General features: G+C 42.8%; 1 protein-coding gene across 2 annotated transcripts; it reads left to right on the forward strand.

The window, feature by feature from the left end:
• dock5 (dedicator of cytokinesis 5) lies at nt 1-26,145 on the forward strand. 2 transcript variants are annotated; one of them, XM_079161028.1, is made up of 51 exons: nt 1-137; nt 5,939-6,022; nt 6,261-6,301; nt 6,384-6,439; nt 6,715-6,811; nt 6,955-7,103; nt 7,225-7,360; nt 7,471-7,628; nt 8,013-8,094; nt 8,669-8,798; nt 9,480-9,552; nt 10,515-10,657; nt 10,821-10,946; nt 11,083-11,207; nt 11,704-11,802; nt 12,009-12,081; nt 12,205-12,308; nt 12,535-12,715; nt 13,061-13,158; nt 13,266-13,355; nt 13,582-13,682; nt 13,823-13,957; nt 14,052-14,163; nt 14,499-14,569; nt 14,807-14,913; nt 15,085-15,221; nt 16,018-16,113; nt 16,305-16,403; nt 16,696-16,866; nt 16,990-17,090; nt 17,175-17,233; nt 17,488-17,642; nt 17,779-17,864; nt 18,571-18,727; nt 18,869-18,909; nt 18,991-19,081; nt 19,221-19,340; nt 19,602-19,691; nt 20,170-20,274; nt 20,519-20,660; nt 21,224-21,305; nt 21,417-21,501; nt 21,682-21,768; nt 21,864-22,040; nt 22,489-22,572; nt 22,661-22,798; nt 23,032-23,204; nt 23,391-23,535; nt 23,743-23,902; nt 24,130-24,248; nt 24,380-26,145. In XM_079161028.1, exons 1-51 carry the CDS (start codon nt 95-97, stop codon nt 24,479-24,481), a joined length of 5,616 nt encoding a protein of 1,871 aa, XP_079017154.1. In that variant the 5' UTR covers nt 1-94; the 3' UTR covers nt 24,482-26,145. The 2 variants fall into 2 exon arrangements, with proteins under 2 accessions (XP_079017154.1, XP_079017155.1); XM_079161029.1 differs by having other exon boundaries at nt 23,412-23,535.

The following is a 26,145-nucleotide window of genomic DNA, read 5'->3' on the forward strand; positions in this document are numbered from 1 at the left end:
TGTAGACCTCGAGACGAGCAGGAGTGCACCGCCCGTCCTCGTTTGACAATTGTATATAGTTATTTATTTCTTCAGCTTTACATCTTCCCCCGAAATGACCCGCTGGATCCCTACTAAAAAAGAGAAGTACGGAGTCGGTAAGTTCTCATATGTAGCTCTCCGTGTGTTTTGCTGGTGGAAAGCTCGCCGAGTGAACTCCCAAATAAACTTCAAGGGAATGGACACAAGTTATTGGAGACTTTTGCTGTTGTTGATACATGGCGGGCATCGGAACTGAAGCCCATCTGGGTTTTTTGCAGACTTTTTGTTTGAACTCGATATTCACCGTCCTTGTTGTCCCGGGGACTCTAGATGTTTGGTGGGAGTGTAGTAAGAAAGTACTTGTGTAACTGTCCATAATAGGTGGTTGAGGGAAAAATGGAAAAGAGCCAAGAGTTCAATGAGCATACCAGTCATTCTTGTACTTAACCTCGCTGAGCTGACTCGTGGAAGTCGCAGTGAACTTAAATGAATCCTCATTTTGCTGCTGGCAGGTCCCCTGAAACCCACCCAGCAGGGACTCCTGTAGGGCCCCACATGGGAGCCACTGCTGTGACTGTATGCTCGTCAGATAAGAGAGCAGCATTTACATAGACACTGTCAGTGTAGCTTAGTTACCCTTAACTGTCTGTCTTTTGAGGCTATAAAGCACCTTTTTTTTTGTGTTCCTTTTTAAACTTCACACAACTTGCAATAAGGTGTGGCCCCCTCCCATCACATTTATATGTGTGTGTTTGTGGGCTCACTCTGCATGCATGTTCACGCTATCAGGTAGTCCTCCACGCCCTGAAGGCAAATCCGCACAACTTGTAGGCTCTATGAGAAATTCCTTCCAGGTTTACTGTAATGACTGAAATCGTCCGCACAGGTTGGCTGGTCACCGGCACTGACTCACCGCTAAATCTGTGCTACAGGCTCTTTTACAGACAGTGTTTCCTGGTGTGCAGCAGATGCGTTAGACAAGAGGGAAAACCCTGCATGTGTGGACAGTGAATGCACCTTTTGTATGTAGTCTGTCTGGAGTATGTGTGAATCAGAGCCCAGGACTGAAAATGCCTCGCTCTAACCTGAATCCTCTCACGGCTTTATCTTTGAAGAAAGTGTCGTGTGCTCTTGTTGTGGCCAAAACATTTTTTAAGCCACAAAATGCAGGTGGGCATGGATTGCTGTGCTGCACAAACACTACCCACTTGGGTATGACCTTGTTATAGCAGCTGACGTTGAGGATTTCTTCTTTTTTTTTGTGTGTGTTAATCTTTTTAGTTCCCAGTGTGGCGTTCAAAGGAGTTGCTCAGTGTGATTGTGTACACTTTGCCATTCTGCTGCCATTCGCCTCAGAAACAGGGGCAGGAGTCACTAACACTGTAATCCTTAAAATGCCATCGGACCCTGTACAAGGTCTTACATTCGTTAATCCGATTAGTCAACCCAGGCCGTGCCTAAATACAGGCAACTACATTCTGAGATGAAAGAAGAGTTGCAAGGTTTCTGATAATATCAATTAAATCTCGCTAGCTAATAGGGAAATGTGGATAAAATAGGGCTTTAAGATATCAACACTATCTTTAATGGTGAATTCGTGACAATATTATAGATAGCTTGCTAATTTTTACATCCTTATGAGAAGCACTGAACTAGAGTCTCAAATGAAGAGTTGAAACCAGCAGGCGAATAACTTATTTTTACATTATTTGCATCCATAATGACGTCCCGTGGCTTCATTAGATTTCAGGGCACGGTCTCCTTTATGAGCGGTCATGTAAATGCTTATGTGAACAAAACCCAGATGAAGCTGTTTTTATTGATCGTGTACATGAACAACGTTACACATTTTGTGGTCAGGTCAACTGATGCCCTTGTTGAATTAACAGTAATCCAGGAAGTTAAAGTGGAAGTCCACTGATTTTACACATCAAGTGTGTTAACAGGTGGTGTGGAACAGTGTTGATGTACACTGCAACAAGAAACGCTATAAAGCCTTTAAGGTCTCTACAGGGAGTCAGTGAAGGTCACTGAAGTCTGCCGCTGACGACTACAACTTTGAAAATGAAAGCAAATCCAGGGAGTGAGAGAGAAGTACTGTGTCGTACTCTTCTCTTTGAAGCATGAGCTCTGCTTGAACCTAGCGGCTCGAGGCTACATTATCTGCTGCTAGAACTACACACCCAGATCTCCGTTTGAACTGACGGCACTTGAGTTGCATTGTGGGTATTGTAGGAACTAGATTTTGACAAGGAAGGAGAATACGTGGAATAAAAAAGGCGATATCTCTGGTTCTGCTGCATCGATTTTAATCTTTTTGTTTTGTTTTAATAAACCAGAACATCATGAATGTCGTAGGAGTACAGTGGTAAATCGATGGTCCTTTAACATTTTACATACATACAAGTCCATATCTTGAATTTGCCAATATGTTTTAACCTACAAGTTAAATAGCTGGATGCAAGATGTCGCCTGCATGTCAATGACAAGCACACTCTCAGCTTATGTGCACTGGAGGCGTCAGGTGTCCATGTCACACTACACCGGTAGGTTAAACATTGGGCCATGATTGGCTCCCAAACAAGTTGTGATGCCCTAAGTCATGCTTGTATGTACACTTTGGCAACTCTGTGCCAAACTCTGCATCCAATAAGCAAAACACATTTTTGAGTTGCGGGGGGACATAAATATTGAATTGGTTGTATTGACCACAATTCATCCATTGCAGCAAAGCTGTGGAGTGTACATGTTGTGTGCTTATGTTGTACAATAATGTACTCGTAATGATTATGATGACACTAGCAGCACTACTACCTTCTATAATTACCTTCAAGCTTTCTTCAGGGAACTGCCATTCAAGCCACCGAAGCCATAAAGACTGACTTATGCTTGCACTCACTGTGGTTGTGTCAAAAGGGTTTTCAAGTACCACAACTTCAACTTTGTAATATTATGCAATAAATAACAAAAAGGTCCCCTTAAAATGATCAAGCGCTTAGGGTTGTTTGCTCTGCAGGTGTTTTGTGCTGTGTGGGCGTCTTATTACCAAAACAAACCTAAAGCTGTTGAGATCTGCGGCCTCCATAGATCACGATCAAAACATCCCTGTTTGGTGGTCTTGTCGTATCTGATTGCTGGCAGTAAGATACGTGTTGACAGTGTTCTCAGTTTTGAAGGACTGACCAGATGGTTGGATGGTCAGTCGTGACTTTTTAAACTCGGACACGTCATGTCAGAGTAGTTCTCTAGGAACCTGGAGAAAGACATTGGTGCTTTTCTCCTTCACATAAGGCCATTGTAATTATCTTTGCAGCAGGGTTTTAACCAGAATTAAAAGATGATGGTCTACTTCTATCCGCTTTGCACTATTAGCTTTGAACTCGAGAATTAGCTTTCTGATTTATGGATAACCTATAAGGAGTTATTAGCAGGAGCACACTTTTAAGAGCTACAGATCGTCTCTGGCTGTCTAGACAGCAGACCGGAGGCAGAAGGACTTTCTACTGAAGCCTTAATGTTTGGAAACGTCCTGCCTGAGGGGGACCTGGATCAAAAATCAAGTTTAATAGACTTTCTTTTATTTCATGACCAGTTTTACAAGAGATATATGATAATCGCTGAATAGAGTAGCTTAACTTACTGAAGACAATTACGAAATTCATAACAAATATACTTTCTGCCTTTCATTGATTTGAAACTAAAACACTACCCGCTTTTGTTGTGATGATTTCTCTTGTTTAGTTGGTCAAATGTTTTGCTTACAAGCTGAACTGTACAGGTAAAACGATGGCTGGTTAAATCAGAGACCGTTTGTCGAGCGTGTTTTCTGGCTCTATGATTTCATTCCTTTCACGATTGAAGGTTTTTCCTTTTTAATCAAAGACTGGTTGCTAGGCTCCATCTCGCATAATATTGTTTGTTTGCGTCTTATCATGTCCATAACTTGGAATAGTTATTTATGTTTAGCTTTCACATCCAGTCAGTGATGAGAACGAAGGATTCTCATTGAAACGTGTTGACTTTGATGAGCTGCCAGCAGCTGCTCAAACTGTTCAGCCGTGGTGTTCTTTAATTGTTGGCTAATCCACTTCCATGATCAATCGTTTTGGTTGAATCAGGCTGGCTTTGATTTAGCATTAGTATGCACATTAACTTGCACCTACACAGATTGGAGCTTTTCTGAAATTGGCCACAGCGGCTTCAGGCTGAGCATTTGAGAGGAAGCTGCTGTGTCTCGGAGTTGTACAGATGAGCGGTGACTGTTGCTTTTAGTTAAGACAGTGGGGCATCACAATGCGCTCAGCCCGGTGCCGGCCATTGCCTCGCTTCAAGTTGGTGAAGGGACCATTGTCACTCTCGGCATGACGAGAGGCAGACGTCATTTCTCCAGTGCACGTTTCATTCAATATTCCTCCGGCTTCACGAATCATTTCTTGGTGAAAACAAATTCACGGCGTGTGTCAGTAGCTTGTTTTTAAACAACACAGTATGCTTCTGTTAGCTCTTAAGGCCTTCTGTTCATAATGTCGTGGTTTGGTTGGTCAGGAGAGATACCAAAACTGTGATGTGCGGAAGGAGGGAAAAAAGAAAGTAAGAAAAGTGTCTTTGGTATTATTTCTGAACCCATCTCTCATCCCTCAGCTCTCACAGAAAGGCGTCATTCATGTAAACACTGTGCAGGTGATATCCTAACATAGCCGGCATGGGTCTAACCTAATATTCTAAGAGCTCCATGAGCTAGTTACACAAACGCAGTCTTTACCTAAAAAATTCAGGAGTCCCTGTGGGGAGATTTCTGCCCGGGCAAATGTGTGTTATGGAAAGCTGGAAAAATCTGTCTGTGAGGAGGTCGGCATGGAGAGAGAAAGGTTGAGCTACATTCAGTGTTTTGTCAAGTTTTGGTATTCAGACTGAGGTGCGATAAGCCGAGCCAGTTGAAGCGTGCTGTGAAATCTAGCCTCCAGCAACAAGCATGATCACCATGCAAGTCAGGGCAGAGCTCCGCTCATAGTTCCTCTATCTCACTATAAGAGCGGCTGCTTGCTGTTGCGGCTCTCTCAAGTCAAGGCAAAGACCTTTGCTACAGTATTGTTTGCCACGGTCTCTCTTTTGCAATTTCTTTGTGGTTTTGTGTGTGTGTGTGTGTGTGTGTGTGTGTGTGTGTGTGTGTACATAGGTGTGTGCATGTGTGTGTTTGTGTCTGTGTGCTTGCACAGACGTATTCTTGTTTGATCCCTCCCATGTGTGTCCTGGTAGAAACGGAGAGACAGGCGAAAGCTAGGAAAGCTGTTGGGTTAATAAAAGTGAAGGGAAGGGCTCGCAGGTGAGCCAGTTGGCAGAAACACAATCTGCAGATTGTAACTATTGACCAAAGGCCACAGTGGTATGATGATATCAGATATATAGAGGATGTGATGCCATCGCCTTTTCCAGCTCTGCTCCTCTTTTGTTCTTTTACTCTGAAGTTGTCTGCTCCAGCACTGTCCATGTACTGTTAAACACTGCCTCAGGGCATCTTTTTTAATTAAGAATCGTCAAAAGGCTTTAAAGGTTTGAGTCACACAGGCCGGCTGCACACTTATGCAGCCTGCTGTTTCAAGCAGCAGTAAGATGAGGAATAAATCAAAGATCAAGATCCTCTTTGCTTCCGAGTCCAGGTTCTGTGACGAGGGTGAATTGGTTTCTTCAGAAACTGAAAACCTCTGATCCAGAACCTCTTTTAAAAACAGACTAGCTCCTCTGTGCAGTGAGGGATTGAATAGAGATTTTTTTATTTTTTTGCTTCTTAATCCACAGGACCTTGAGTAGGAACAAACCCATAATTCAAACTGTCTGCCTCGGTCTTTTCTTTGTTAACAGAATTCATTGAATGTTTTGTGTTTTTGTCGTAATGAGACAGTCCTACTTTGTCCCTCAGCAATCTACAATTATGAGCCCAGTGGGGAGCAGGAGCTGTGTCTTCAGGTGGGGGACACGGTGCACATACTTGAGAAATTGGAAGGTGAGCGAGTCTGAACACACAACAGGCCCTGACACATCCCTCTTTTACTTCTCTAAAGCAAGCTGCCACAGGAACTGAACTGAAATGTTGAACTAACCTGCGCTCGATGTGCTATGCATAATAATGTAAATGAGTCTACAGCACTGTCCTCCTGACAGGATGGACTGTCGTCACTCCTGTCTCGTCCCCTGCCTCTCCCTCACTGTCACATGTTTCTCTGTTAATAATATCTCCTCAGGCTGGTATAGGGGCTACAGGCTACGCAAGAAATCCCAGAAGGTAGGAACATCATTAGCTCTCTATTATCCTATAACCAGTGCTGTTATGTATGTATACTGATTTTGCCTCATTGTTTCCTCAGGGCATTTTCCCGTCTTCCTACATCCACTTAAAGCAGGCTACGGTTGAGGGGACAGGGTGAGATCACATATCCGTAAACATATGATCATGATGATAATCCACTTTGATTTTGGTTTGCCGCCCTGCCTAGTCATTTGCCAATAAAATAGTAGTGAACTTGTAATTACCATAAGTGAAGATTCAGTAATGCTCTTCTTGGCCGTGTAGGGAAACCATCTAACTATTTATCATGTATTAGAAATGCACATGAGCCCGTCCAAATGATGTGACATGATCTGTGAGTGATGAGCCACTTTTCCAGTATCTTAATATTCTCTCCTTGTGGCTGGTAGCCAACAGGAAATAATTATTCCAGTGGACTTGCCCCTGGTGCAGGAGCTCGGTGCTACTCTGAGGGAATGGGCTCAGATATGGCAGAAGCTATACGTGGTATGTGTGGTTCGCCTCTCTTCTATCAGCCTCTCAGTTTCCAGCACACACAATCCTAATCTAATTCACGTTACTTTGACTCATTTGTGTTTAGTTCCATACCTCTGAAGGATATATAAGTGTGTACACCTTTTATTTGACAGGCGAACAAGACAATCCTGTTCAGGGGTGTTCAGCAGATGGCCTACAGCCTCATCGAATATCGATCTCAGATAGTGTCGGGAACGCTGCCTAAGGATGACCTTGTGGAGCTCAGAAAGAAAGTCACAGCAAAGATTGATTACGGAAACCGGTATGAATCCTGGCTGCCTTCTTGTACTGCATTGAATTTCCTTGTGACGTAGACACCATTGTAAAGTTTTATTGTGTCCGTAAACTCAATGGACACTGTTGTGATCTTCTGTGCTGCTCAGGATTCTGGGATTGGACCTGGTGGTGCGAGATGAAGCAGGAAACACGCTGGATCCTGACTGGACCAGTACGGTCAGTCTGTTCCGGGCCCACGAGACCGCTTCACGCAGTGTCGATGACAGGATACAAGAAGAGAAGGCAGGATTTTGATTTAGTCATACTATCAGTCACCATTTTTTCCCAAAGTAGCGATTCATTTCAAATAATATCTGTGTCCATGCAATGCCTGGGGCCTTGCTTTTCTGCAGACGCGGCTACAAAACCTGGAGATGAGGCGTCAGACCCTGTTCAGTACGGTACACACCTACAGTCTACTCATGAACCTGAAGAACTTTGTATGCAACATCGGAGAAGATGCTGAGCTCCTCATGTCTCTGTATGACCCCGACCAGTCTGAGTTCATCAGGTTTGCTCCTCACTTTTCTCCTAATTCCACAATTGACCCATTGCTAACTCCCGCGCCTTGAATGCAGACTGGCCAATCATAGCTGTGTCTTTTCATGCAGGAACATTACAGGTGTAACTAACACCGGTAATGATGGCTGCATTTCTTTTAGTAATTGCCAATCATTACCTGTCTGCTTTGAGGAAGGTCTATAGGGATCAATGGATTCTCACATTATTGCTATTCAACATATGCTCTCGTCTTTGAATGTTCTTGACACTTTGGATTTCATCTGGTAAAACAGATAAAATAATGCAAAGTTTTTACATTAGCTATTTTTGTATTTCTCCTGATGCCTTTTAATAATATGATATCTAACTGTGATTCTTATTTAAATCCATGCAGTGAGAACTTCCTGGTGCGCTGGGACAGTATGGGGATGCCTAAAGAAATTGAAAAACTCAACAACCTGCCAGCCCTATTCACGGTAACTGAATCCCAGGCCAGTGACTGTATTCCCCCCGCGTCGGATTTGAACAATCCAAATGCTGCCTGGAATCTGTGACAAAGAAGACAATTTGCTCCTGAATCGTTCTTAATTTGCTGAAAGTTTTCACTGAATAGCTCATATTCACGGCACATCTTTGAAAATTTGAATACGGCTGCCTCCATTATGTTGCTGCTGTTTATGTTGACGGGTTACGTTGACACAGTCAGTAGTTCCATCCAAACACGGCATTGTGTTAATCTGCATGTGTGCGACCAGGAATAGTGGTTCAGAATGTGATCAAACCACATTCATCAGCGCAAAGAGCTGAAATTTAATCATTATATTAACCTCCTCAAAGCACACAAGTCAAGACTCCTTTGACTGGAAAAACATCCAGATAAATGAACACATAAAGATGCTGGAAAGAGATATGTTTAAAAGTTTATTACATGCTTTCATCCTGTACTTCCACATAATAACAGGCTATTAGTACACTGGCTTTTGTATGTAATGCACCTTATCACTTAATATGCCATAATAAATCATCTTTATGGTTGTCCTTTGCGTCCAGGACCTGAGCAGCAGTGACTTGATGAGGCAGCGGGTCTTCTTGGTGTGTCAGATCATCAGAGTGGGCAGCATGGAGCTCAAAGAGGGCAAGAAACACACTGGAGGACTGAGGAGACCATTTGGTGTGGCTGGTAAGCTGCTTTTCAAATGGCCTAATATTTGTTACAAAAGTAAACGCAACAAAATGAACGCCACTCCTTTTATGGTGCTATAGTTGCATGAATAGTTCTGTGGAGGTGTGAAAATGAAGGATCCGTGTGCTGAATCAAATGAGAACACCTGCTTCCTGACCTAGAAAATGCCTCCACTCAGCCTTGGCAAAGGAGTCGGTGGAAATTGGTTTAGCACCCGTCTTTTTGTTTTTGGCCAGATCATTAGTGGATTTGATGAGGAATGGTTTCCTCTGGTGTTCCAGCAAATGGACTGAAACCAGAGTAAGAAAGAACGCTTCACTCAGAAGTCCCATTTTTCTTAGCCAGGAAAAGAATAATTTCAAAATCGCTTTCGGAAAAGAGCTGGGTGGAATAAAAAATTCAGAGGCATTTGCAAGATGGAGATCAAGAACCCTCAATATGTTGTGCTATGCTGGCTGCCAGGCAACAGGTGAGGGAGAGCCAACTCCTTGCTCAGCTTCTGTTTTACAGGTAGAAGAGATATAGTGAGTAAATTAACTTTTACAACTATCAAAACTAGTACATTCCTGTTTTGCTGTTGCTTTTGAAATAACAAAAAAAAGGGCATTGCATCCGGGGAATTAGCTTATTTTTGACAACAGTCTGCTGCCTGACTGTGATGCTCTCTTGTCATTGCAGTGATGGACATTACAGATGTCGCCCATGGCAAAACAGACGATGAGGACAAACAGCATTTCATCCCCTTTCAGCAGTGAGTCTTTTTGACGTTGTCACACTTCTTAAACTGCTAACAGACCCGACCTTGTTTTCTGATGTCAAACAAAAATGATAGAAAAAAAACTTGAACAAGACTTGAGTTATGTTTGCTTACTGTGTTACCTCTTTTTCAAGGACAAATATGAAAAAAGAGATCAACGTTTTAGCTCTTCTCAAAGACATTTTCATAGCACCTGCACAATGGGGGTAGAAGAGCCCCAAAAATATCTTGACTGATACTTGACATCTAAACCACATTTTTACCTCTATTTGTCTCTCGTCACAGTGTCTTCTTGAGGAGGTAGAGACCAAAAAGTTTTTGTCGGATAGAATAGTTATCAGTTTTTTTTTTTTCTAACCTGAAATGCAAAGGCCTTTTGCATTTTGTATCTTGAGAGCTAACACACTAATCCAGACTAAAGCATAGTTTCTGTTTGCACATATTTGATGTTTCCTCAGTAAAAGTGACGTTTCCTGGACATGCAATTCTCTGCTCTTCAATAAATGCTAATTCCCAAAGTGTGTTCCCTACAAAGAACACATTGTATCACAGAACAACCTGTTAAGCTCTCGAGCCATGACAAATCAATTTATATTTCATTAGCACTGAGTGACTTATTTGCCACTGCTAATTATGTACGGGATGATCACATATAAAAAGAAAATATGTCATGCTAAATTAATTTCCCAATGAACAATAGAAAAGTGTATATTTCTAAGATTAAAAGAACAACAGAACACTTTATTTGACAGCTTTTCTCAGTTGCTAAAGCACATTTTTTTGAAACACAATCAATCCATTCAGTTCAGTACAACAATCAAGACTCAAATCGAGCGACATATTGTCCCTTTATGATGATTATCATATTGCAGCTCCCCTGTCCATTTGTTTGTCACCTGTCAGACACATGCCGGGAGCTGATTTTTCCTAAGCTTGTCCTGATGCTTTTCTCTCAGGATAGCTATGGAAACCTACATCCGTCAGAGGCAGATCATCATGTCTCCGCTCATCCCGTCTCGAGTCATAGGAGAGAACGAGCCACTCACTGCTGTCTTCAACAAAGTCATCGCGACGCGGGAAGTCAATCACAAAGGCCAGGGTAAAATGAAGTGCTCAAAGACAGAGTGTTCCCCTGCGATATCAGAGGGTCGCTCTCATTTGACCTTTCGGTTTTCAGGGAATTAAATGATGTGTGAGAGGTCTACGGGGTGGGTCCTTTTGGTGTCTGGCCTCATTGAATTTCTTTACATGTTTGCTGGCAGGGCTGTTTGTGACCCTGAAGCTCCTCCCAGGAGACCTTGCCCAAGTCAGGAAGGACTACCCCCACTTTGTTGACCGCAGCACTGCTATCGTGAGGAAAATGGGCTTTCCGGAAATCATCCTCCCAGGTGGATTTAAGTCTTTGTTGCTGGCCATTGCTCTGCAAACACCGTGGTCATGTTCATTTTAATTGCTCACAAAGCCATGACATGGGTTTATGAATTCTCAGCACATCCGCCTGATCATCTGTTGTCCTTTCTCCAGGAATCGTGAGGAATGATATTTACGTAACATTGCTGCAGGGAGAGTTTGACCGTGGTAAAAAGAAGACGCCGAAAAATGTAGAGGTCATACTGACTGTGCATGATGATGAAGGCAATTCCATGGAGGTAAAATAGACCAGTAAACACATTGTTTCATCTTCATTTATTTCTAATTAAGCTTTATGTGACCGACTGTGCAACCATCACCTTATAACAACTCTTGTAATTCTACTTGGAATGCTGTACTTTATGGCCGGGCTAGCGACATTGTTGGTCCACCACTTTGGTCCCATGACGTTTTGTTCAGACATTCATGGCCTCGAGATTATGAATCCTCCTGACTTTGGGGATCCCTGACTTTCCCCCTGGCTTTTTCAGGAGGTTGACATTTGTGGTTTTAGGTGAAATGTCTAACATTCATGTATCTCTTTGACTTGTGATAAATCTAGTGATTGCCTGATATTTCCTTTAGCGCCATCATCGGATCAAAACTTCCACTTGTCTTATGTTTATGACTAAACACCTGCAAAACTAATGGCATGACACCAGCTTAATCTGTACGTTGTATTTAGTGCTTTAGTTCCTATCACGCAAACTAATCTCTTTTCTTCTGTTTCTGTAGAAAGTGATATTTCCTGGGGCCGGTTATGATGGCATCACAGAGTATAAATCTGTCATTTACTATCAGGTGAAGCAGCCTTGTTGGAATGAAACGGTGAAGGTAAGCTTATGTCAAGGACCCACGTGTGCAGCCCAGTGCTTCCACCATGATATCTCATGTTCTTTAATTAGTTCTTCAACGAATTAATCTTCCGGGAAAGATATTGACACAGGGTGTGCTACTCGTACGAATCAGACAGCATGGCTTCTCTATGTATAATCCTGTATTCACATTAATTCCCCTGACTTTTCTTTCCTTCCTGCAAGGTGACAATTCCAATTGAAGACGTCTGCCGCTGTCACCTGAGGGTGATGTTTCGACACCGATCCTCCCAGGACTGTGAGTGACTGTGTCTTATTTGTATGACAAACACCCACGTGTAATCCTGCCACCATGTTAAATACAGCTACAGTGACTTGTCAGTGGGTCTATTCCAAACTTATGGTTCTGTGTACCCTTCAGCTAGGGACAAATCGGAGAAGCCTTTCGGTATGGCCTTCGACCGGCTCATGAGAAAAGATGGGACCACGCTAAAAGATGGCAGGCATGAACTTATCGTCTATAAGGTACTGCTGCAGGGTTGTGGTTTTGTATGAAATTTTATTCACTGCACCTTTCTTTAAAATAAGCACGAGATTGTTTTGATCTAATTACACAAAAATGGGTGTCCTGAATAGCTGACAGTGGGTAGATGGATTATGCACAAATCTCTCCTCAATCAATACATATGAAATTAGATCTCCACCGATCAATAGGCTTCATGATTCATTCTCCATTTTATGAATTTCTTAGGTTGATGTGAAAAAGACAGAGGATGCAAAGGTTTACCTCACCTTGCCAGCGACTTGGGCTGAAGTGGCGGAAAAGGAGAAGCAAACAGGGAAGCAGTTCCACCATTCAGGCGTGATTCCTGTGACTAAAGACAGCTTCCAGATCGCCACGCTCACCTGCTCCACTAAACTCACTCAGAACGGTACCGTAGGGAGCCATTTCTATTTGTCCCAATCTGCCAGGCTCTGTCTTTGTGATAATTAAAAGATGTCCTGTCACAAGTCATCTTTTAAGAAATGAAACGGATTCCACAGCAGATAAAGGGGTGCAGTGCCACCTTCATTTCCTCCCCCTAGATTGCCTTGAAATTAATTAAGATGATCTTTGTTCCCAATATATTGCTGATATGTGTGGATGATGATTGATGTAGATCTAATTAGCTTTATATTGACAGTTCAGGCTTTAACCACAATATTGTTAACTGAGGTTGTGTCAGAGGAAGTGTTGCTCCTACTGAATGTGTTCTGCTGTGTTCATGTTTTTCTAGTGGATTTACTCGGCCTGTTGAACTGGCGGTCTAACCCTGAAGATCTGGACCAGATTCTGCAGAGGCTGATGGAGGTCGAGGGGGGGGAGATTGTCAAAGTGGGTTCTGCTGCACTGAATATGCAATATGCTGCAATATTTTCTATATGTTGTACGATGTCCCTTTGTAATGGCACGTTTGTAACAGCTTTCTGTTCAATGCACAGTTTCTCCAGGACACTCTAGATGCCTTGTTCAACATCATGATGGAGACCTCAGAGAAGGACACCTATGACACTCTGGTGTTTGATGCCTTGGTTAGTTCTTTTTTTCAGGCCATAGGGTCAGTGAGTGATGTGATGTAAACAGACCATAGACAGCATCAAACATGGGGTTTGATATTATAATAGATTTTGCATATGAATTATAACTTGAATGGGTCACAAGTAAAATGTGGTTGGGATTCACTGATATTCGGTATATGTATGCTCTTTTAACTTGGACTTTGCTCTAATTTTGTGTCCTCCTCTTGTCTATAACCAGGTATTTATAATCACACTTATTGGCGATATCAAATTCCAGCACTTCAATCCGGTCCTGGAAACCTACATCAACAAGCACTTCAGTGCCACTTTGGCTTACATGTGAGACTCCATTCTGTATTTCCCACCTTTGATCACTTACGCCCCTTCACCCTGTTTATTTTTAGTAGGCCTTTTGATCTTCTTCTCCACCCACACGCAAATTACTTTGACTTTGACGCCTGACTCATTCATTTTCTCAGGAAGCTAACGAAGGTGCTTAACTACTACGTGGGCCACGCCGAGGAGCCCGCCTTATCCGAGAGGCTCTACGCAGCCCTCAAAGCTCTCAAGTACCTGTTCAGGTTTATTGTACAGTCCCGGGTCCTTTACCTCAGGTATCAGAGGCGCTCCGTGCAAAATAATCCACTTTTCCCTCTCATGTTATAAGGATGACTTCCTTTTGATGCAATGCCTGGCCTTGATTCTCAGATTCTATGGGAACAGTGAGGATGGGGACGCGTTCTTCAACTCCATTCGCAACCTTTTCCTGTCTTTCAACACTCTCATGGACAGACCGCTGGACGAGGGAGTGAAGATCAAAGTAAGTGTGTGCCCAGAAGCTGTGTTTATTTAAGTTTTTTTTGTATTTTAACGCTGAAAAAAAATTCACCAATTTATAATTTTGTGGCTTGAAAATAAAAGTAAAATGGAGCAGGTCAGTTTTAGCGTTGTGAATGACTGCAGTAGTGCAGCTGTGATAATGTGGTATGGAGAGGTTATTGAAAGGTTTTACAAATGACCTGTAAAGTAAGTGTGGGCTCCCTGTTGGCGGTCTCTAAGGTGAAGAAAAGCTCTGGTGAAAAGCTTGTTTTACTAGAGAATAAAAAAACATCCCTGTGCTTCAGTCTGATGAGACTTGATTCTTTACTTTTTCAGGGAGCAATATTGAAATACCTCCCCAGCATCATTAATGACATCCAGACTGTGTTTGATCCCGTGGAGCTCAGGTAACTCTCCAGAGGCTTTTCACAGCAGGAAATGATAATTGCCTGACTCACCGCAAATTATCATATTTGCTTCTGAGCAAAAGAGGCGTTATTCTCAATTCTTGCTGCTGTAAAATCAACCTGTCATATATGCTGCTCATTAGTCCTTCGTGACAATAATTGCTCGATGTGAAATGTGAATAGCCTTCAAATTGTCACAGCTGCTCTTTTGCCTTTTCTCTTTCGTTCTCTTCTCAGCGTTCTCCTAGCGAAGTTCATTGAGAGCATTCCTGACTCTCAGCTTGTGCGTCAGAAGCTGGGCTGCATGTGTAAAATGGTGGAGAGTGACCTTTTCAGGCAGCCAGGTAGGAGTCCTCGAGGCTTGAAAACCACATAATGACATTTCACACAAGATGAAGGGGGGGGGGAGCGCTCTGCATCACACCTACATACAAGTTTGTGAGATCAGCTCTATTAAAAGGAAATGTGCTGCGTGATCCAATTAGCACAGTTTTTCCTCTGCTCTGTTGCTGCAGATTGTCGAGATGTGCTTCTGCCACTTGTTACTGACCAGTTGAGTGGGCAGCTGGACGACCACTCTAGTAAACCAGACCATGAGGCCTGTGGCCAACTGCTCAGCACAGTGTTGGACAACTTGGACCGCAAGGACGTGGTGAGGAGTCAGAATTCACCTTTAAATACACAGAGTATATTAGTGTAAAGGGTCGGCACACACGAAAACACATCTAGTCAGCTTGGTATTGTGGGTATAAGCAGCCAAAATGAGTTTCCGCCACAGGGTGGCTGCGCTCACCCTGACTGACTGAGGTAGAGAGCCCAGACCTCTGCGGGGACCTCAGAGTACGATTGCTGCTGTTAAAATGAAAAATAACCAGTTGAGGTGATTCAGACCTCTTTTTAGAGGTTTTCTGGGGCAGTCCAACTGGCAGGAAGCCCCGGGGCAGACCCAGAGCATGCTGGAGGAATTGCATATCCCATCTGGGCTGGTAGCACCAAGTTGTCCCCATGGAGGAGCTGGAGGACGAAGCTACGGAGAGGAACATCTGGGCTGCACTCTTTAGCCTGCTGCTAAACGGTTTAAAATGGGTGAATAGTTGGCCCATCTCGTAATGCAGATAGTCTCTGCAATTTCTGCTACCACCCCAATACAATGGAGGTGATTGTAATTGTGTTTGTGACGCTCACAGAGTTGAAAAATGGAAACAATATGTTTTCCCACAAAGAATACCCCAGTTACTCTGGATAACTCATCCCCAAATATGTTTTCTGTCTGACCAGCAGGCCAAAACACAAAGATATTTAGTGAACTAACTAATTTAAGACAACAGAAAAGCAGAAAATCATTACAATTTAGAGGCTGGTAGCATGAAATGTTTGATGCTTTGTAGAAGGTCTGTGTCGCTGTGTCTCAGCTGGGACTTGTACCTGAGGCTGTTCTGTCTGTGCAGGGTCCAACCAGAGGGCACGTTGAGCTGATAATGGAGCGGCTACTCCGCAGGGTTAATCGCACCGTCATCAGCATGGAGAGATCCTCCCCTCTCATTGTAAGACACAACTTTGGTGTTACAGCTGAAATATGTCCTTGACGGCTACGTCCTCAGCATTCATTTCATCAACCAAACCAAATATATTGGTTCATGAATCTTTTAAGAGTCATCGCAAAACACATCAATAACACAAATACAACAAGGAGCGTGTGATATCATGTGAGTGATGGTTGACTCTTCTGCTGCAGGGCCACTATCTTGCCTGCATGACGGCCATCCTGAAGCAAATGGATGACATGCATTACGCCCACTACATCAGCACCTTCAAGACAAGACAGGATATCATTGTAAGTGTCCTGGTATCTTCCCCTGTTGGCTACATCTTGTCCTGCAACATCTAATCAATAACAGACATTAAAGCACCCAGGCCACTTACAGCTCCTTAAGGGAATATTGATTATAGGCATTTCATGAATGGACTGGACTGACATGATGAGGATGTCAGTGGGTCCCCATTATGCCATGGGAGCATTATGCATGCCTGGCATGTGGCAGCACTGCTTTCGATTTGATTAGTTTGGATAAGGCGACAGTGTGCATACACTTGCAGTAAAGATTTTATTCCCCTGCTGCCCTCAGGACTTCCTCATGGAGACATTCATCATGTTTAAGGACCTCATGGGAGACGTCTTCCCCGCTGACTGGATGATCATGAACCTTGTGCAGATGCAGGTCTTCCTGAGGGCCATCATCCAGTACTCGGATGTCCTCAACATGTATTTTTTGGACCAGGCACATTTCGAACTCCAGGTGTGTCTTCGTCCTCCCCCGCCTGGGTAGAGGTTACATTTCTTATTTAACACAAGATCAAAAGCTAGTGTTATGAGAAGGTAATTATGGTATTAATATTTGAAAACCCTGCTCCCCTCGCAGCTGTGGAATCACTACTTTCATTTGACTGTGGCGTTCCTTACCCACAAGACACTGCAGCTGGAATCCTTCTCTCAAGAGAAACGAAATAAGATACTGAACAAGTGAGATCATTTACAATTCATCAAAAAGATTATTTAAATAGAGAAAACTTAATTTAACAGTCCTTTGATTTAAATTTGCCACAGATATGGAGACATGAGGAAGACTATTGGGTTTAAGATCAGAGATATGTGGTACAATCTCGGTGAGTATTTTGCACCATCTGATAATGTTGCTATTATCATAAGAGTTTGTGGCTTTGTTTATTCAGTGGCTGCCAGTAATGCAAGGGGAATAACAAGACAATATTTTTTACTGTCCGGTTTCACAGTGTGTTGTTGTTTTGTTTACCACGTTATTAGATTCGTCCTCTGTTTGTTGAGAAATGAAGATGCAGCTTATTGCCTTCTCCAATCACACTACGATATTTCTGTGTGATAATGTGTCGTTGTCCCTCAGGCCCCCAGAAAATGAAGTTCATCCCAGGCATGGTCGGGCCCATTCTGGAGGTCACCCTAGTGCCGGAGCCAGAACTGAGGAAAGCCACCATCCCCATCTTCTTTGATATGATGCAGTGTGAGCACAACTTCAACCCTGCACGCACGTTTGAAACGGTAAAAAGCTACCACAGAATTTCAGAACTTTGGTGTTTTTGGTTTGAATTCAACTGAAGCCGCTCTCGGGCCGAGTATGACCGTATGCAATGAGTATGATGACGTGTCCTTTTTTATTCCCCTCTTATCTTTGCAGTTTGAGAACGAACTGATAACAAAATTGGACCAAGAGGTGGAAGGAGGCCGAGGGGATGAGCAGTACAAAGTCCTGCTGGAGAAAACGTGACGCAGAATATAATATTTTTTTTAACTCTTAAAGTTGTTTGAAGGGATATTTCAGATGTTTTGAAGTGGGGTTGTATGAGATACTTATCCATAGGCGGTACATCACCTACAGTAGATGACGACCAGCACAACCTTAGTTTGGATAGGCTGACAGGAGTACTGGCAAGGAAACGATGCATTGCTGTGGACAGGGGCAGCAGCAAAATGTACTTTAGACACCTAGAAAAATATTGTATATGGTTAAGATATTTTTGCTGGTGCCTTCGTCCACAGCTGTACTTTTCTTTGCTTTTGTGCTGGTACTCCTTTCTGTTTCTCCAAACTCCATCTACTGTAGATAGTAACACACTGACTATGGATAAGTACTTCAAACAAATCAAGCTATCCATTTATGTAGTACAACACACAATGATTTGGCTATTCTGTGTGATGAGGAATTCACATAAGGGTGCTTCTACAATACAAATAAGGCATTTGTGATTGTGTTTTTCAATAAGTCCTCAAGGAGGCATAAAGGACAAGACAGTATGTTAGAATAGTAAGCAACCTCTAATCAATAGATAACCCTCTGGGACAGATTGTACTATCTCAAGGAAATTGCAGAAAACATATTTTAATGTGCTCATCAGAAGGAAATAATGATCAACTAGAAATAGCCCTTTTACAGCTACACTGTAGCTAAATAGTTTGTTTGTATGTGCAGGTTGCTGGAACACTGCAGACGGCACAGATACCTGTCACAGTCAGGAGAGGAGCTGGCTCTGCTGCTGAGCAGCCTGCTGGAGAATCTCCTGGCGTACCGCACCATCACACATGACGAAAGCCCGGAGCACCGCATGAGCTGCACTGTCAATGTGCTGGTATGCCCTGTGCCTATATTTACAAAAGGCTTAACGCTGTTTGTGCATGCACACAAAGCAATGACCTGTGCTGTTCTGAAAATTGCTTCAGAGTAAATGTTTTCAAGAATATTGCAATTAAGATGTTCTCTTCTCTTGTAGAATTTCTACAAGGAAAAAAAGAGGGAAGACATTTACATCCGGTGAGTCAGAAAGAGACACGGAGCATCTGATCCCTGGACCAAAGGGGTCGCTGTGTCTCACTAATGTGCTCTTGTAACCAGGTACTTGTACAAGCTGCGAGATTTGCACCTGGACTGTGAGAACTACACAGAGGCCTCCTACACTCTGCTACTACATGCTGATTTACTGGAGGTCTCTGACACATTCATGTCTTTTTTTCACCTTTTATAAAGATCAGATTCTTTGTATGTTTGAGCTATTTAACCCTTGCTTGTGCTACCTGCTCCTAAATGTTCACCGGCATGTTGAATTTGGTAATTTGTCTCCCCAGTGGTCTGACAAACCCTGCGCACCTCATCTGATACCTGGAGATGGGCAGCATGTATGGACCCAACAGGAGCTGAAAGAGAGGCTCATCCAGGAGATGATATGTTATTTGGACAAGGGCAAGGTTAGTATGAACTGCACCGCACGTGAACTGGTGACAAAAGGCCAGATTGCCATAGAAGTCAGCATTGTGAAACTGGTGGGGAAGTTACTTAAGCTCTATGTTGTGTCAGTATTCAAATCTCTCACTGGCTCCCTCGAAGTGGCGAGGTGGGGGGGTTTCGCAGAGGAGCCAGATGGCAAAGTGTAGCTTGTGCTCCTGTGTTGTTGTGTTTTTTTTGGTTTTATGTCCCCTTTTAAGTGAGCAATGCACATGTCTTTTCAGATGTGGGAGAAGGCCATTGAGCTGGGCAAGCAGTTGGCCAAGATGCATGAGAGCCACATGTTTGACTTCATGGAGCTGAGCCAGCTGCTGGTGAGAGGACGCGTGAATTCAGCCTCACAAACAAATGAAAAAGGATGCTGTATACACTGATATGAAAACAACCTAAATTATTTTAATACCTCATTAAGATTATTGAAATTCGTCTGATGGGTAATAGTGGACAAGAATTGTCTTCCAGCTTGTACAAGGCTGAGTGCCGTTGGTTGAGATGGAGAAGAGATGTGTTACCCTGTTTACTTCTATGGGTAAACCGAAATTGTGTCTCCCAATTCTGTGGAGTTCTGATCTATTATAAAGAATCGACTTATAAAGTATCTCAGTATTCAGTCTGATGGTGCTCCAGTAATCTTTTCTCATAATTACTGACAAAAAGACAGTAACCACATTTATTTTTTGAAGGTGTTATTGGATCCCATTTATTATTAATGCCTTTTGTAACCACTAACAAGACTATTTACAACACACTGTGTATGAATTTCAGTCTTACCATCTTTGTCCTCTCTCACAGAAAAAGCAAGCCGGGTTCTATGAAAATATAATGCATGCAATGCGGCCACAGCCAGAGTACTTTGCTGTGGGATATTACGGCCTTGGATTCCCTTCTTTCCTCAGGGTGAGGAAATGATTACCTATTCAATAAATAAAGACTTGCACGGTGCTCATGTACTGATCTGGCTTTTTGTGCAATAATGTCGATGAAGCCGATTGGCTTTTTGATGACACGAGAAAACATACAGTCCTGTCACGGCGCTGCATAAGCACACCTCTCACATATTAATGGAAAATAAGCTCGATTGTCATTTTAGCTATTTTGTGTGTGTCATTGCTTGTGTTTTCACTGAAATGTTGTGCTACAGAACAAGATGTTCATCTACCGAGGCAAGGAGTACGAGTGGCTTGAAGACTTCAGCTTAAAGCTGCTCTCTCAGTTCCCCAATGCAGCAAGGATGAACAGCACAGCACCCCCTGGAGATGACATCAGCAACTCCTCGGGACAGCGTATCCTTATCTAATTACAATAAGCCACACAAAAGCTATTTGTTTCTTAAGCCATGTTGGCAGCATTGCTCAAGGGAATCCAGTGAGGTTGACATTTTTGGTTTTATGTGCACTATCTTGACTACTACTAGATGAATTGTTATGGCATTTTATACACACATTCGTGTCCCAAAAACCTACCTGGAACTTTCCCTCTAGTGCCATCATCAGAAAAATATTAGAAATCTTGCAAAAAATAATGACATTCACATCATCTTTTAGCAGCTTTTTGTTGCTAATTGGAAAATGTTAGCATGCTACAATGCTACATTAAATGGTAAACATGGAAAACATTAAACCTGCTAAATATCGGCACGTTAGCATTTTCATTGTAAGCATGTTTGCATGCTGAAGTCAGCATTATTCACGGCTGTGTACGAAGTAAAGAGTGTGACAGAGCTGCTGGAATGGCAGTAGACTTGTTGGACAATTGCAGATTCAAAAATATAATCCTAATCAATGCAAATTAGCTTTGTCTGCTTCTCCACACTATTCCTGGTTTTATCCTTAGCTGAACTTCACAGACATCCAGTGCTTTACTGTCAAACCTGTTCTCACCGTGCCGCACCAGTTTAAAGACAAGGGGGTTCCAGAGCAGATATTAAAGTGCGTAACTGAACACTTAAAGGCTGATTTATCTTCTCGTGAATATCTTGGGATTTATAGTTCTCTAGTCAAACTCCTATATCACCGCTGCCCTTCCCTGTTCCTTTGCAGCTATTACAGAACCAACGAAGTGGACCAGTTCAAGTATTCCAGGCCCTTCAGGAAAGGTGAAAAGGATCCAGACAATGAATTTGCAGTGAGCATTTTTTTTTAATTTACTTCAAAGTACTAAGCTGATATGTGTAAGCACACACCCATAAATAATAATTAAAAAGAATAAACAACCCCGTGTCTGCACATACCTCATTCTGAAGATTAATAAAGACATTAAAGTGTCACCCTTTCATACTTTATTGGTATTTATTCTGCCCTACAGACCATGTGGATCGAGAGAACAACGTACATTACAGCCTATCGCTTCCCAGGGATTCTGAAATGGTTTGAAGTCAAATCTGTCTCAGTGGTAAGAAGCCAACTTGATGCTGAAACATTGTTGTTTCCTGTTGTTAAAAAATATAAATTATTGTTTTTATAATGTATTACTATCCTGATGTGCAGGAGGAGATCAGTCCTTTGGCGAACGCCATAGAGACCATGGAGATGGCCAATGAAAAGCTGAGTAACCTCGTGCAACAGCAGGCCTGCGATCGCTCATTGTCCATCAACCCACTGTCCATGATGCTCAGCGGCATTATTGACCCTGCTGTCATGGGCGGCTTCTCCAACTATGAGAAGGTTTGACTTTTTATTGTTTAACAAGACAATGTTTCAGCAGTGTGCACAAATAGACAGATAAATACAGACAAGTAAGACAGACGCTATGTAAGAGCACAGAGCCCCCAAAAATGAGCCACTGTGCCAGATTTGAGCCGTTTGCTAAGTCATGTTCAGACTGTGTGCACAATTGGCTCTAAAGTAATTCATTTAGGAAAGAATGTACCGCTTTCAAACACTGCCGAAATACACAAATAACCGATAAATCATACAACTGTACAATGTGTAAATCATGTTTTCTTTAACAGGCGTTCTGGCTGGCCTCGAGCCTGTTTTGAGCTACAAAGTTGTATTCATACGGGACCCACAGTGGCCTCTTTGTCATGCTGTGGAAACCTGTTCACTGTTGCTTGCAGCAGAGTTTGTTTCAAAAGCTGCCCAATTTTCATCCTGTTTTCATCCTCTTCAGGCATTCTTCACAGACACCTACATCCAAGAGCACCCAGAGGACCACGAGCGCATTGACGTCCTCAAACAGCTCATCGCCCTGCAGGTAAATCCTTCCGCCATCATTGTCATTGACACTGGCCTCAAAGCAGAACATGTTTTGTAATACTCAAGTGCCCGTCTTCCCCCTCTAGATCCCTCTCTTGGCAGATGGGATTCGCATCCACGGGGAGAAGACGACTGAGCAGCTGAAGCCCTTGCACAACCGTATGGTTACTTGCTTTCAAGACCTTCGGGAGAAAGTGGAGAAGCATTACGGCGTCATAACCTTGGTGCGTTGCCAGCCGCAAACTCAATTTAATGTAAGAGGGTGCCAACTTAAGCTATTGGCCCTCTTGCCTTCCTATCAAACGCTTCTCATTCAAAGCGGAGTGTACGTAATATTAGCGCAGGACCATAAATCTTCCTTTAGCCAGTCCGTTGCGACCCAGGTTTTGCCTGTCATTGGGCTCCTCCTCTGCCAAGATTCCCTGTTGATGCTTAATCCCATTTGTGTGTGTCCCAGCCCTGCTCTCTCACTGAGAGGAAGAAGAGTCGCGTGGGCTCTGCAGTGATGCCCTACATCCTGTCCTCCACCCTGCGTCGCATGTCTACTGTCTCAACCCTCTCCAATGCCTCCTCAGGCCTCTCCAGCGGCTCTGCATCCTCCGATGGACCCTCCTGCATTTCCTTCCAAGAGTCAGTCCCCCGCATCCTCTCCTTGCTCCTTGCTTCCTTTTGTCTACCTTTCCCCCTTGTCATTGTGTTCACAACAGAGACTGGTTCCTTAAAATGCAGATTTTTGTCTTTGCTCAAATCAAAATGACTTTATGATTGTACTTCCCTCTGCATCTCTTCTCTCCGCCCCTGATTATTCACAAGCAGTTCCTTGTTGTCCCGTCCCAGCGATCGCAGGGCCTCGGTTTTGTCCCGCTCGGAGGAGGACAACAGGATTGCTAGAAAAAACAGGAAGGAATGGAGCGTCAGCAAATCCCAGGTCCTACTGGAGAGGCAGTCAGATGCAGATGAGGTAAGTCCTCATGTCCAGGTGTTATTTATATATATATATAAATATGTTCTGCTATTTTCATTTCCGTGACAACACACTTCCCCTCAGGTAATTGTATAATCTGTTTACAAGACCATGGTTTCTGTTACTCAGTTGTGAATCGGGAGTAGCTCCATTATACTATTTTATAAGGAAGTCTATATCTTTGCTTTCCTGTGTTCATTCCAGACTCCTCCAGAGAAGCAGCAGAGACCCAAGAGTTTACAATTAGGGGACCGACGGCTTACCCTCTCCTTATTCCATGGTGTTTCATCCCAGCTCAGCTTGTCTAACCCTCTCAGCCCGCTACCGGCCTCTCCAAACACACCTCGCACACCACGCAGCTCAAGTATGTAGCAAAAACACTACTGCTCTGTCAAACACTGCACTGCATGCCATCATTTTGGTTTCACTTAAAAATATGCCTTGCACACAGAAAAGGAAGAATACCTTGCAGACTAACTTTGTGTAAGCACAGTTTGGTCTAGAGCCCTAATCAGGTCACACACACACACATGCGCATATTCACAGATGCATGCAGTCTGAAATGCGTTTCTTTCTTCTCTCCTGCGGTAGGTTTTTCATCGCTTCTCAGTGACAATGATGTCAATACCATAGACACCCCAGGGACCCCCCCACCCATGCCTCCGAAGAAACACCCGCACGAGATTGACAACCCCGGGTTCTCTTCAGAGGTACATCTGCTTAGAGAAAAAAAACCCCACCCCCTTCCTAATGCATATTTAATGGCGTGTAAACGTTCAAATATTCTGTTTTTATTATTTTTATTTGAAGTCCTAACATGAACTTCTCCCTTTCCCCACAGTTCACTCCTCCGCTACCAATGAAAATTGAGAGCAAGCCTCCTCCTCCGCCTCCGAAAACTCGGAAGTCGATGTTCCCCACATATGATCACACCCCCCACTAAGGCTACACACACACACACACACACACACACAGGCTTTAAAGTTTCACTAATTCTCTGATATTGCTGTGATGAAAGCATTGTTTGGCATTGTGGAAACACCACAGTAGGGCACAGATGCAGGACCATCCAAATGGGATGTATGCAAGAAAAAAAATCTTTCTGATGCAAGTCACTAATAATTCCAAGCAGGCCTTTGTTCTCCAGCTTTAGCTGATGTTTTGTTTTCAAGCCACAAGGAAGATTATATTGTATGTGGGGTTATTGTCATAAGAGGGTTCTACTGTGGAAGTATGATTTTGGGTACATAAGGCCAGCACATCCTTGGATTCAGTGTGCTTTTTAATAAAACATAAGATGCTTTTTTTTTTCTTGAAGTCAGTATGCTGTACAGACTTTATCAGTCGCAGGGGAAACGAATGACCAATGCTGCAATGTAATATTTAGCTTATATGTGCTGGAGTAACACTGGATGACTTCTTTTCCCCCAAGCTGTTTACCGTCGTTCCATATTTTAACAAGAGAAAGCTGCATTAGATACATATCGAACGTGATCAAGCGCAGGGAATACAATGTACAGAATGTAACTGTTAAGTTTGAAGTGTAGTTATTTTGTGTGTAAGATTATGATCAAACCAATTTTCCCAAACCACAATGTTTTAGAGACACTGGATGGCATTAATGAATGTGTTGAAGATTATGCATTTGTTTTGATGTTTATTATGAACTGAATACTGTAACTGATGCTTCCAAACTGCATCACGTTGATGTTGGTGTTCAGTGGAAGTAGATTTTTCCTGACAGTTTGACATTTTTGGGAAATACGCTACCTTGCCGAGAGTTAGATGAGAAGATCGATAGCACTCTTACGTCTTTATGGTAAATATGTAGCTGGAGCCAGCAGCCGCTTAGCTTAGCATAGCATAGCATAGCATAACGACTGGAAACAGTAGGGAACAGCTAGCCTTGCTTTGCATAAAGGTAATACAATCTGCCTACCAGCACTGAAGCTCACTAATTAACATGCAATATTTAATTGTTTATTGCAATATGTTTCCAGCCTTTGTGCTAAGCTAAACGGCAGCAGGCTCCAGCTATTTATTCTTCTTTTATTCCCGATAAGAAAGTAGATAAGTGTGCTTCACAACATTTCAAACAGGTCCTTAATAGAACCCTAAACGCTGTATGGTGCAAGCATCAATGCCTTTGAAGTTCACTTTAGTTTTGTATTTCAGGTCTTGATCTGCAGATTTTTTCATTATTGAAATTTAAATTATTGCTTTTCATTAATTTTTAATATTCCCATTGTTCTGCACACACTGTGTGTACAAAGATGTGTTTTTGTGCAGCATAAATTGAGTCTAATTTGAACATAGTGCTTTACTGTGCGCTGCTTACATTTTTATAAAAAGACGCAATACAATTGATGTGCCTTTAGAGTGCTAAAACTATGCATTTAAACTCGTTTGAAAAATGATCAACTGTCAGTATTTTATTTTTAGATCTTAAATTGTTTCACAAGGGATTCACTTTTTTGTACGGTACACATTTCTTGACGAGCATCAAATACATTTTATACAAACAATGCCTCAAGAGACATATATATAATGATCTTTTTTATGAACATGCTGTTGTTGACTGAACAAAAAATAAAGAATTATTAAAAG

This window comes from Pholis gunnellus (assembly GCF_910591455.1).
Source record: "Pholis gunnellus genome assembly, chromosome: 6".
Classification (NCBI taxonomy): Eukaryota; Metazoa; Chordata; class Actinopteri; order Perciformes; family Pholidae; genus Pholis; species Pholis gunnellus.

Bases quoted from the DNA above. Each gene is read 5' to 3' on its own strand.
- dock5 (XM_079161028.1), top strand. From the start codon at position 95: ATGACCCGCTGGATCCCTACTAAAAAAGAGAAGTACGGAGTCG. The intron at 13,683-13,822 runs GTGAGACTCCAT...TCATTTTCTCAG, and splicing joins AGTGCCACTTTGGCTTACAT to GAAGCTAACGAAGGTGCTTA. The intron at 22,041-22,488 runs GTTTGACTTTTT...CATCCTCTTCAG, and splicing joins GCTTCTCCAACTATGAGAAG to GCATTCTTCACAGACACCTA.